At 44.8% G+C, this 13,678-nt stretch overlaps 1 protein-coding gene across 1 annotated transcript in view; it reads left to right on the top strand.

Moving 5' to 3' along the window:
• Window positions 1-6,086: 6,086 nt before the first annotated feature.
• LOC108794824 (putative cation exchanger C521.04c) overlaps window positions 6,087-13,678 on the top strand; it is a 40,458-nt gene continuing 32,866 nt past the window's right edge. Inside the window, exon 1 of the mRNA XM_018565936.1 lies at window positions 6,087-6,169. Within this exon, the coding sequence (XP_018421438.1) occupies window positions 6,115-6,169 (55 nt within the window). The 5' untranslated portion in view covers window positions 6,087-6,114. The remainder of the gene's footprint in view (window positions 6,170-13,678) is intronic.

The following is a 13,678-nucleotide window of genomic DNA, read 5'->3' as shown; positions in this document are numbered from 1 at the left end:
TATATATATATATATATATAAACAAACTACAAAGATAGACCCTATAGTGTTTATGTTTTCTCCCATAGATGTGCTATCAGTTTTTACATACCAGAGCGGTAAACACTCACACGCAGGCTTATGTATATCAAGTTGGAGAAATGTACTTTGTATCTGTTATATGTGTTGTGGTTCCCACCAATTCATGTAAATTTAAACCTGACCTCCAGGCACTACAAATATTAAAATATATTGTGGAATAGCCACAAAGGATATAAATCTACTTTGTGGGCACCAAATGCCTTTGCACACCAAGTTATTACCTTGTGAATGTAGCAGTGACATCTACATGGTGCTGCACAAAGATGCGCAGACAGCAGGGCTATGGGAGGGACCCAACAGGCTCCACCCACTACAGGCTGCCTAATAAACTACATGAGAGGGCAGAGACGAGGCCAGTTAGCCTGGAAAAGGAGAGAGCAGCAGTGGCAGGTCTCATTACAGGAAGCTCTTGCACAAAGGAAAGGTTTCATACTGGATTACGGCACAGATCTGGAAGAAACACACAAAGCACATCAAGATTTAAGAATACACATTGCTCTTGCATTTAGATAATATTTGTTTATCCTGGAGTTCAGCTGTAATCAAAACATGACCAAATGTTCCACAAAATCTGTGCAGTCTACAATATGCCACAGCACTTTAATTGTTGAGTTTTGAGCTGTCTGTATTTATATGCTTTACATCTAAGGATTGTATTACCATATGCAGGACCAACCGTATAATGAGGCAGCATCTCAGTAGGGGGGCACTCTTGGCAACCTGTTATCTTCTGTCCGGTCCTGACCAGCTCCACTACCCATGCTAACAGTGCGGATGGACGACTTTCCCACTATCCATGCTAACAGTGCGGATGGACGACTTTCCCACTATCCATGCTAACAGTGTCTATCGACCACTGTCCCATTATCCATGCTAAGAGTGCGGATGGACGACTCTCCCACTATCCATGCTGACAGTGTGTATGGACCACTCTCCCACTATCCATGCTGACAGTGCATATGGACGACTCTACCACTATCCATGCTGACAGTGTGTATGGACCACTCTCCCACTATCCATGCTGAAAGTGTATGGACCACTCTCCCACTATCCATGCTAACAGTGCATATGGACGACTCTCCCACTATCCATGCTAACAGTGTGTATGGACCCCTCTCCCCCTATCCATGCTAACAGTGTGTATGGACCCCTCTCCCCCTATCCATGCTAACAGTGTGTATGGACCCCTCTCCCCCTATCCATGCTAACAGTGTGTATGGACCCCTCTCCCCCTATCCATGCTAACAGTGTGTATGGACCCCTCTCCCCCTATCCATGCTAACAGTGTGTATGGACCCCTCTCCCCCTATCCATGCTAACAGTGTGTATGGACCCCTCTCCCCCTATCCATGCTAACAGTGTGTATGGACCCCTCTCCCCCTATCCATGCTAACAGTGTGTATGGACCCCTCTCCCCCTATCCATGCTAACAGTGTGTATGGACCCCTCTCCCCCTATCCATGCTAACAGTGTGTATGGACCCCTCTCCCCCTATCCATGCTAACAGTGTGTATGGACCCCTCTCCCCCTATCCATGCTAACAGTGTGTATGGACCCCTCTCCCCCTATCCATGCTAACAGTGTGTATGGACCCCTCTCCCCCTATCCATGCTAACAGTGTGTATGGACCCCTCTCCCCCTATCCATGCTAACAGTGTGTATGGACCCCTCTCCCCCTATCCATGCTAACAGTGTGTATGGACCCCTCTCCCCCTATCCATGCTAACAGTGTGTATGGACCCCTCTCCCCCTATCCATGCTAACAGTGTGTATGGACCCCTCTCCCCCTATCCATGCTAACAGTGTGTATGGACCCCTCTCCCCCTATCCATGCTAACAGTGTGTATGGACCCCTCTCCCCCTATCCATGCTAACAGTGTGTATGGACCCCTCTCCCCCTATCCATGCTAACAGTGTGTATGGACCCCTCTCCCCCTATCCATGCTAACAGTGTGTATGGACCCCTCTCCCCCTATCCATGCTAACAGTGTGTATGGACCCCTCTCCCCCTATCCATGCTAACAGTGTGTATGGACCCCTCTCCCCCTATCCATGCTAACAGTGTGTATGGACCCCTCTCCCCCTATCCATGCTAACAGTGTGTATGGACCCCTCTCCCCCTATCCATGCTAACAGTGTGTATGGACCCCTCTCCCCCTATCCATGCTAACAGTGTGTATGGACCCCTCTCCCCCTATCCATGCTAACAGTGTGTATGGACCCCTCTCCCCCTATCCATGCTAACAGTGTGTATGGACCCCTCTCCCCCTATCCATGCTAACAGTGTGTATGGACCCCTCTCCCCCTATCCATGCTAACAGTGTGTATGGACCCCTCTCCCCCTATCCATGCTAACAGTGTGTATGGACCCCTCTCCCCCTATCCATGCTAACAGTGTGTATGGACCCCTCTCCCCCTATCCATGCTAACAGTGTGTATGGACCCCTCTCCCCCTATCCATGCTAACAGTGTGTATGGACCCCTCTCCCCCTATCCATGCTAACAGTGTGTATGGACCCCTCTCCCCCTATCCATGCTAACAGTGTGTATGGACCCCTCTCCCCCTATCCATGCTAACAGTGTGTATGGACCCCTCTCCCCCTATCCATGCTAACAGTGTGTATGGACCCCTCTCCCCCTATCCATGCTAACAGTGTGTATGGACCCCTCTCCCCCTATCCATGCTAACAGTGTGTATGGACCCCTCTCCCCCTATCCATGCTAACAGTGTGTATGGACCCCTCTCCCCCTATCCATGCTAACAGTGTGTATGGACCCCTCTCCCCCTATCCATGCTAACAGTGTGTATGGACCCCTCTCCCCCTATCCATGCTAACAGTGTGTATGGACCCCTCTCCCCCTATCCATGCTAACAGTGTGTATGGACCCCTCTCCCCCTATCCATGCTAACAGTGTGTATGGACCCCTCTCCCCCTATCCATGCTAACAGTGTGTATGGACCCCTCTCCCCCTATCCATGCTAACAGTGTGTATGGACCCCTCTCCCCCTATCCATGCTAACAGTGTGTATGGACCCCTCTCCCCCTATCCATGCTAACAGTGTGTATGGACCCCTCTCCCCCTATCCATGCTAACAGTGTGTATGGACCCCTCTCCCCCTATCCATGCTAACAGTGTGTATGGACCCCTCTCCCCCTATCCATGCTAACAGTGTGTATGGACCCCTCTCCCCCTATCCATGCTAACAGTGTGTATGGACCCCTCTCCCCCTATCCATGCTAACAGTGTGTATGGACCCCTCTCCCCCTATCCATGCTAACAGTGTGTATGGACCCCTCTCCCCCTATCCATGCTAACAGTGTGTATGGACCCCTCTCCCCCTATCCATGCTAACAGTGTGTATGGACCCCTCTCCCCCTATCCATGCTAACAGTGTGTATGGACCCCTCTCCCCCTATCCATGCTAACAGTGTGTATGGACCCCTCTCCCCCTATCCATGCTAACAGTGTGTATGGACCCCTCTCCCCCTATCCATGCTAACAGTGTGTATGGACCCCTCTCCCCCTATCCATGCTAACAGTGTGTATGGACCCCTCTCCCCCTATCCATGCTAACAGTGTGTATGGACCCCTCTCCCCCTATCCATGCTAACAGTGTGTATGGACCCCTCTCCCCCTATCCATGCTAACAGTGTGTATGGACCCCTCTCCCCCTATCCATGCTAACAGTGTGTATGGACCCCTCTCCCCCTATCCATGCTAACAGTGTGTATGGACCCCTCTCCCCCTATCCATGCTAACAGTGTGTATGGACCCCTCTCCCCCTATCCATGCTAACAGTGTGTATGGACCCCTCTCCCCCTATCCATGCTAACAGTGTGTATGGACCCCTCTCCCCCTATCCATGCTAACAGTGTGTATGGACCCCTCTCCCCCTATCCATGCTAACAGTGTGTATGGACCCCTCTCCCCCTATCCATGCTAACAGTGTGTATGGACCCCTCTCCCCCTATCCATGCTAACAGTGTGTATGGACCCCTCTCCCCCTATCCATGCTAACAGTGTGTATGGACCCCTCTCCCCCTATCCATGCTAACAGTGTGTATGGACCCCTCTCCCCCTATCCATGCTAACAGTGTGTATGGACCCCTCTCCCCCTATCCATGCTAACAGTGTGTATGGACCCCTCTCCCCCTATCCATGCTAACAGTGTGTATGGACCCCTCTCCCCCTATCCATGCTAACAGTGTGTATGGACCCCTCTCCCCCTATCCATGCTAACAGTGTGTATGGACCCCTCTCCCCCTATCCATGCTAACAGTGTGTATGGACCCCTCTCCCCCTATCCATGCTAACAGTGTGTATGGACCCCTCTCCCCCTATCCATGCTAACAGTGTGTATGGACCCCTCTCCCCCTATCCATGCTAACAGTGTGTATGGACCCCTCTCCCCCTATCCATGCTAACAGTGTGTATGGACCCCTCTCCCCCTATCCATGCTAACAGTGTGTATGGACCCCTCTCCCCCTATCCATGCTAACAGTGTGTATGGACCCCTCTCCCCCTATCCATGCTAACAGTGTGTATGGACCCCTCTCCCACTATCCATGCTAACAGTGTAGATGGACCACTCTCCCACTACCCATGCTAACAGTGCAGATGGACCACTCTCCCACTATCCATGCTAACAGGGTAGATGGACGACTCTCCCACTATCCATGCTGACAGTGCGTATGGACCACTCTCCCACTATCCATGCTAACAGGGTAGATGGACGACTCTCCCACTATCCATGCTAACAGTGTGTATGGACGACTCTCCCACTATCCATGCTAACAGTGTGTATGGACCACTCTCCCACTATCCATGCTAACAGTGTGTATGGACCACTCTCCCACTATCCATGCTAACAGTGTGTATGGACCACTCTCCCACTCTCCCACTATCCATGCTAACAGTGTGTATGGACCACTCTCCCATTGTGTCCTTTGTATTCTGGCAGCTTTCAGAATACCGGAACAGTTCTTGCAGCTGATTGTCAGCACTGTTCACCCAACAATTTTTCTACACGTCCCTTCTATAAAAGTTGATCTAATAATCAGCATTTGTGGAGGAAGTGAAGTTTGATCTGTGTGTACTCAGCATTATATTCCCTGTTTCTTTACTGACAGTAAATGGCTCCATGTATGTCATGATCAAGTCACATCTCTAGGTGTACATAGGAGCTGTCACTATCTGTCCCTGCAATGGAGGATGACAATATAGTGATCAATGGCAGTGAACTGACTTTATAGCTGTCACTATCTGTCCCTGCAATGGAGGATGACAATATAGTGATCAATGGCAGTGAACTGACTTTATAAAATAGCACTTATTTAATTTCCAAAATAACAATGGATTTTGTTTGTTCAGCTAAATCTAAAACGTTTTTTTTTTTCAGTTTAGAATAGAGTTATAACCCCGACCACTTTCTTGTCCTTTTTGTCCCATTGAGGGAAATCCCTGGTGGTCAGCAGGGTCATCAGAAATAGTGTCCCCTTTGGAAGATTTCAATAACAAACAGCAGTGTACGACAAAATGAAAATAAAAATCTTCTTGATTAAAAAAAAACCTGACAGATAGTCTAATCCCTCTCCACTCCATCCAGAACTAGAGAAAAGTTGTGGCTTCAGTTGCACTACAAACTCTGGAAATAAAGAATACAAAAGCAAATAAACCATGCCTATTTCTGACATCCAGACTGGCAAAAACCATCTCATGTCTACCCCTAGACACGAGTCAATCCTGGCACATGGCCATGAGAGGAGACAGGAGAGACCACTGTGTCCTGGATGATGAAGATAAACCAGATGTCATGGATTCTACCATGACCGATAAGTGTACACTCAATCCTGAACCTCCTGCTCCTCTATGATAAAGGACCGCACAGCCTTACCTGCAGATCCCACCAGCCATCGGCCCTTCGCAGCTACAAATCACCGCGCATGCGCACTGGAACCAATTAATTACCCCGAGCCGTGGCTGGCGGCGTGTGTGTGCGGGCTGTGTGCGGGCGGCCAGGTGATATGTGTCATGTCTACCGATGTGGAATACTCACGGCGCAGGAGATATACCCATGACACGTTTGGTAAGAGCACCGATGTTCTGTGCCACTGTACTTGCATTGCTATTGTTAGTGGTGATGATTGCAGTGTGCGAGACAGACATACACTCTCATTGACTTCTCCGTGTTGTTATAGTGTGTCTGGTGTACGGCTCTCTCTGGAGCCATGTGTTTGTATTCAAGTGTACTGAGCCTTTCCAGTCAGGTATTATATTGTGTTCAGGTGTACTGAGCCTTTCCAGTCATGTATTCCTCATTTATTAGACTCTGTACTGAGCCATTCCAGTAATACACTATAATCAGAAGTATATGACTGGAAGTGATGAGTACACTGGACACACTATAATAAATCAGGACATCAGGTGTACTATTCATTTTTAGGTGATTTACTTTTCACTTATTCTAGTGTATAATTTTGATTTATTATAGTGTATTTGTATTTTTTTTATTTTTTACAGTGTATTGGGTGCATTTCTGATTTTTATTATCGGGTATGAAGAGTACTGATCACTTGCAGTGATGTTTCTGATTTTATTATAGTGTATTGCGTGTACTGATCACTTCCAGTGACGTGTTTCTGATTTATTATAGTGTATTGGGTACTGATCACTTCCAGTGATGTGTTTTTATGATTTTTTTTTATTAGTGTATCCAGTGTACTGATCACTTGCTATGATGTTTCTAATTTTATTATAGTGTATCGGGTGTATTGATCACTTCCAGTGACGTGTTTCTGATTTATTATAGTGTATTGGGGGTACTGATCACTTGCAGTGATATGCATCTGATTTATTATACTGTATTTAATAAATAATGTGGGCTGAAGTTGGCTTTATAAACATATCCATTATTTTAGTGAGTGACAATAGAAAAGATGGCACTTTTCCAAACATTTCTAAAATGGTTTGCGCACTGTATACAGAACATAAACTTTTTTCAGTGTCTCATGATATCCAAGTTTTCAGGTTTATATGGCTGAGACATGTGCTGACTTAGCTATGTGGCATTTTAAAGAGTAACAAAGAAAAAAAATAAGTACCATTGTATCTGTCACAGTAAATATTGCTGGCATGCTGCTGGATTATGTATTTAACGGCAAGCTCTAAAATATATATTTACATAAGCACACAACTATAGCTGGGCCAATTTCCGGGAAGTATTTCCACACTAAAGGGTCTATATAAGTAAATTTTTTTTATCTCTCTACCCAATGCTAATGTTAGCACTCACTGTAACTGATATCTCTTAATCCGATCTTCTTTTCTGACCTTTTTATCTGTCCCTCCAGCGCTGCTGCGGGTCTCCGATCCAGCGCTGACTCCTCTGTGCTTGCTGGCACTTCCTGTCCCACGGTGTCTGCATGTGGGTGCATGCGAACCATAGACTTACCTTGTGTCTCTTCTCGTCTCCCGGGCGAAAATCTGAACGCGCATGCGCCTGCCCAAGATCATTTGCGGCCGCACAGGATTTTTCAGATTTTCGGACGGGAGCGCGCGGCGAAGGCACAGATACGTTTAAAGCGTTTTTGAAAGTTTTTGCATATATTTACTGCTAGCTAACAGTAGATATATGCAAAAAAAAACCCGGAGGATTTAATAACCCTTTAACCAGCTGTTGTGGGAATGGGGCAAAAACAAATGTTCTTACTGTACTTTCTCATCTTGTTGAATATTACTCAAAAGGTTCATTAATACAGAACAGACTGAATGGGGAAAATGCAACATCATGGCTGCTAGGTGGATCTAAAGGGTCATAGAAAATAAATACGTTAGTTATGTGCTACAAAAGAATATGCTTGCTGGCAAGAATGAGCATAGAAATGTAATATTACTAACATGTATTTATTTCATATGATCCTCAGTGCTATCTAGTGGCCGTAATGCTTATTTTTTACTATTCACTTGTCTTTATGAAGAACCCGACATTTTACTAGAAGAGAAATGACATGAAGAACATTCAATTTATCAGCTGGTTAATGCATACAAAACAGAATTTAAATGGATGAATAAACTATGCAAATGTTTTTTTAAACTGCCCCAGTAGCATTTACATAAGAACTTTTATAATGTTTTATAGCTAAGAAGCCATCGTTTTGTAGTTCTTTTGTAACACAAATGTTCTGAGGTTCATTATATCTGTATGAAGCACACGTCCCGGCAGCCACATTTCCACAAGTCCTGTTTATGGTTGGTATGTTTTGAAACTTGATCTAAAAGCTAAACTGGTTGAGTCTTTGTGTCGGTGTTTCATCTGGTTCTATCTCTTTGTTTTGCTTCTTTATGTTTACAAAACAAGATTGTGTGTTGAACTTAGACATTTAAAGGAGAACTATGAGGCAAGTGAAAATCACTCAGCCTCATAGCTCTAGCCGACCTGTTACAATGAAATTGTCACACATCGGCTCAATAGATCGGGAAGTGAGCGAACACATACCGTCGCTCGCTCACTTCTCGATCCTGTCCCTGCAGAGAGCTGTGACTTTCACTCACCGCAGGAATTCCCCCTCTCCCCTGTCCGATCCTCATGCGTTGACTGACGGAACGGAAGGGGGAGGGGGCGGGTACAGCTGGCTCTGCCTCTACATAGGCAGAGCCAGCCGTCACTCACGCAGCTGGGTGGATCCAGACAGTAATGTAGCTCGCGATATACTGAGCTTTGGGTGACGGGAGGACGCTACCCCATAGTTCTCCTTTTAATTCTTCCCATTCATGGCCTAAAACACAAACCACACAATGGGACCTAGTCAAGTGTCACCTAAAAACGTTGGGCCCTTGCCTTTTGCTTGTAGAGGTAAAGTACACATTTCTTCATGTAGAGGAAAAGGGACAAGATTCTTTTTGAGGTTTGTTGTGGCCTTTTTGTTACTTTACATAAAAGGGTAAAAGTCCTAAGTTTTTACATTGAATTTTCTATATTCATCATTCAGCTAATGAGCAAGATGTGAACAAGTCATTAATTCATAATGGGCAAATGTCTTGTCTTCTGTCATTCTTGGTGGAATTGACCACCATTACATCTTGCTCAGTATGATTGTTTTTTATTATTCTGTTTTTAGATTTTTTTTCCCCTCTTGTTTACTGTCACAGAAAACTCTTTATATGTAGGCTCAGAAGGCTCTTTATATGGGGGGTGAGGTGGAATGAATTTCAATCTCCTTAGTGCATCAGCTCATGACTTCCTACAGTAGCCATCTTCTTTTCCATCCTTGGTCCCAGGCCTACACTCCCTATTTTCATCGCATTCCTATTGATCTATTTCAGCCATTGACAGTTGGCTATCATGCATCCTTTTTTTTTTAAAAAAGGACCTTTAGTCATTCTTTATTACCATCCCATTCCTTATAACAAATGTACAGATAAGGAACTCTGACTCTTCCCAAGCATTTCTTACAAGTTTTACCTGTTGAGGTAAGTGTTAAATGCAGTGGGTCAGCTCAACAACCTGGCAAATAGCATTTTCAGAGAGCATAGCAATGGAAGCCCCATATTTATTTTTGTTGACTCAATTGACTCAATTCATATCTACACTCAAAAGCAAACATTTCATTTATTACAACTTACCGATTCTTAGATGTGGTGGCTGCATTTGTTTTTTTTCTTAACATCTGGGGATTTGGCCAGTTAGTTTATTTTTCACATTCATTTAAGTCCCCATTCACACCTAGATGTTTTGTCACTGAAAGCTAAGCTCGACGGAAAGCTCAAGACAAGGAATCCCATTAATTTATATGGCCCCTGTTCACCCCTGAGCATTTTGTCACCAGCCAATGTTATTTGGCAGATAACATTGTGACGATAATTGGGTTTGAGTCTATTAATATTAAATATAGCATTCTCTTGTCCCCTAGTTCAGAGCAAATGCAGGCCTTCATTTAGTCATTTGCCAGCCAATTCACAGAACAGAGATCTGCTTATCTGGCCTGTAATCTTTATTGCCCTGCACTAGTAGGAGTCCCAAATCACCTCTAAACCTTTTATAGCGGTCCCTAATTAAAGGCATGCCACCAGGCACTCATCTGTCACCAGTGGATATAAGTATATAAACACAAGCAGATCTGGTAGAGGTAATGACCCGGGTGACTCAGCATTCACCTGAAAGTCATAAACCTGAGTACAATATCAGCTACATTTCATAATTTGCAATTGGGCGGTTATAGTGAAAAATAAAGGTTCATCCCCCCTCCTGCTTTCCAGCCCTGCCCTAGGGGCCGGCTCCGTGACACCCCCTAAGGGGCTAACAAAAGATGCTGAAAGCAGCTAGAAAGTCTCTTGTTTCGAAACATCAAGAAAGGAACTCCAGCAACATCAAGAAGTCTTTACATAGCAGAAGATGTTAATCTTTGGACATCATCTGCTGAAAGCTTGCTTGAAGAAGAGCCCTGCAGACCTCTCTTTTGCTTATTGAACTCTATCAGAACTCCTAAAAACGGGACTGTTAAGTATTCACCTTTTTATTCCCTTTTTATTCTACTGTTGTATATATGTTTTGTCTCTTCATTAATAACGGTTTTTTTCTATATACTTTCTGCACCATTTTTTAAAGGATGATCTTAAAATCGTTAAGCTTATGTCTACGCTCTAAATATGAACTTAAGGCCTTGTTCACACCAAATGCAGAGCAGATCCGGTCAGGTTTCTGCACATGCAATGCAGTGGGTTTTGATGCGTTCCGGGCCGGATTTTTTTTTTTTAAGTTTAACATGGGCTTTCAGACACTTGCATGCGTTTTTGCGTTTTTGATGCGTTCCAGAGCAGGTAAAATAGGGCTTGCCGCAGTTTTTTCACCTGCTCTGGATCTGGTCTGGATCTGCACGCTGCGATGTGAACTGGAGGTCAAAATACCATAGGAATACATTGGACGCAGTTTTGATCCGGTCTGCACCTGCTCTGGTCTGGATCTGCTCCGCGCTTGGTGTGAACAAGGCCTAAAGTATCCTTGCCCCCTGTGAAGAGCGCTACTGTATAGTGAATCCTGTCATATTCCTGTCAGAGTACAGCGCTATCATAGGCATTGTTTAAGTTAGGGGTCTCAAACCTCCGGCCCTCCAGCTGTGGTGAAAACTACAAATCCATCTCTCTTCGGGAGTCATGTCTGTGAGAATCTTGCAATGCCTCATGGGATTTGTAGTTCCACTACAGCTGGAGGGCCGGAGGTTTGAGACCGCTGATTTAAGTGTTTTAAATTGTCACAGCATTTGTTGGGCACGGTTTGTGTGTCCATTACAAAACACATGGTGGCAGCGAACGTTTGTGGGTAAAGGGTTAACTGCGGAGTTAACTAACCCTGGTGGCAATCACTCTGTCTGCTGTCCCACGAGCTGGGAAATCTCTGTGCAGGGTGAGTGAGAGTGGTATCGTCAAGTCCTTATGTCACCACGCACGTGTGATTTACATACAGCGGATTTGGGCCGTGCGTACGTCACAAACATCACTTTTTCATCCCATAGACTTCAGTGGGAAACTTGTGTGACAAAACGCTCAGGTATCAACAGGGGCCATACAAATGAATGGGATTTCTTGTTTTGAGCGTTTTGTTGCGCTTACCTTTTTGAGCAACAAGAACAGACCAACTTGTTTAGCAAAAGTGGAAGTTAGAGGGCCAGGACAAACCATTTAACACTGATAGGGGTACTTACTAGGGATGCACTGATACGAGTATCGGTGCTAATACCGAGTATTTGGGAGACTACTCGTACTTTCCCGAATGCTCCGATACTTACCTCCGATACCGGAACTTTCGGTGAGAGGGAGATCTCTCTGACTAGCAGTGCCGAGGGAGCATGGAGCCGACTTCCTGATTGGTCAGGAAGCCAGGCTGCCTAGCAACAAGTGAAGCTTGCTTCCTAGCCAATTAGGAACCCGGGAGGCGGGTCATGACTTGCCACCCTGCTTCCTGATTGGCTTGGAAGTCGGCTTCACTTGTTGCTAGGCAGCCTGGCTTCCTGACCAATCAGAAAGCCAGACGACACCTGATGGCCCAGATTCCTGATTGGTCAAGAAGCCAGGCTGCCTAGGAACAAGTGAAGCCGGCTTCCTAGCCAATCAGGGAGGCAGGTCATGACGTAATACTCGGCTTCACTTGTTGCCAGGAAGTCTCTGCATGTGAAGCTGGTGTTCTTTCGATAGAACACCAGCTTCCCAGCCAATCAGGAAACTGGGCGCTGGGTCATGATCCGACGCCCGACTTCCTGATAATCGGGGCACGCGGCATATACATCGATACCGAGTACCGAAAAAACGGTATTGGTGCATCCCTAGTGCTTACAATGATCAGCTTTTATTCATTTTATATAAAACCTTTATTCCAAAAGGAAAATAAACTTTTGTTGTAACTGCTTAAAAAGTAGAGATGTTCAGTGCCAATACTTGGCATTTTCACGAGAACTACCAGGGTCGCATCAGTTAAAGCTGGGAACAGGGCCCTGGCGCTCCACCACTGCCTTTTGAAGTCATTAGTCTGTATTTTTTTTTTTATAAAAACGGTTGCATGACAATAAACAAAAATGTATCTGTGACTACTTGGACAAGTACTTGTACTTGCAAAAATGGTATCGGTGATATATATTCTATTGCATCGATAGTATGTATGTATGTATAAAATCTATCATACCTTTAAACAGGGATGCACAAGTACCAGGAGCCCATAGCCAATGCTCCAAAAATAACAGCTGTCTCCTAACTTTTTTGAATTTTTCTCTAGTCTAGGCTTATACCTGGAAAAGTATCTGTACTTGTACCGAGTACAGTACATGGTATCTGAACATCCCTATTTAAAAAGTGTTAGCTGGAGTTCCCAAAGTATAGCAAGTATAATGATGTCCAACATGAAAAGTCAATTTTAAAGAAAGGGGAGCTATCCTGGAGGTGGCATTTGTAGATTGTCATCCCATAACAGGAAGTGCCTGATTAAGCATGTTAATGGCAGGATCACCAGGTTTTAGTTTACTGAATGCTGCAAATTTTTAAAAGAATAAAAATGGCTTTTCAAAATTGTATGACCATGCTTATGTAAGATTTTGAGGGTTGTTTTCAGATACTTTAATCTGTTTTATTATTCTGATACTTGGAGGGTTCAAGCTTTCTCTTACCATTTGTACAAAGTGGTATGCGTTTATGAACACGGTCATGAAACTGCATCCTAAGTAGTAGTAGGCAAGATACACAAGGACTTGTTTTCTGGTCCATTAAACAGAAGCGGAACCAGCAGATTACTTGGTCTGATATTTAGCACATTTGTTTTGGTTCTGATGCAAGTCTTGTGGCTTTTAGCTTGTGTAATATTATTATTTTATTTTTATTTTTTAATATATTGAACCTTGTGAGCTCCCTTTTTGTATTTGAGTGATATAAGCCAAAGTGGTAAAGTCGTCTATTGTAACCCTTAAAGTGTTTCTAGTGATAATCGCATATGTTTAAGGCCAACTTCAGGCACAGCCTTTTAAGGTTTTTACAAATATTTTATGTTTATGGTTCCTTCTTGCCATTTCCTCAAGTGGCAACGAAAAAAAAAAATCATCACTTTAAAGTGTCTTGT

The sequence above is a fragment of the Nanorana parkeri genome, unplaced genomic scaffold, assembly GCF_000935625.1.
Source record: "Nanorana parkeri isolate BGI_ZX_2015 unplaced genomic scaffold, ASM93562v1 scaffold26, whole genome shotgun sequence".
NCBI classification, from domain to species: Eukaryota; Metazoa; Chordata; class Amphibia; order Anura; family Dicroglossidae; genus Nanorana; species Nanorana parkeri.
This window is presented reverse-complemented; position numbering and strand designations above follow the sequence as displayed.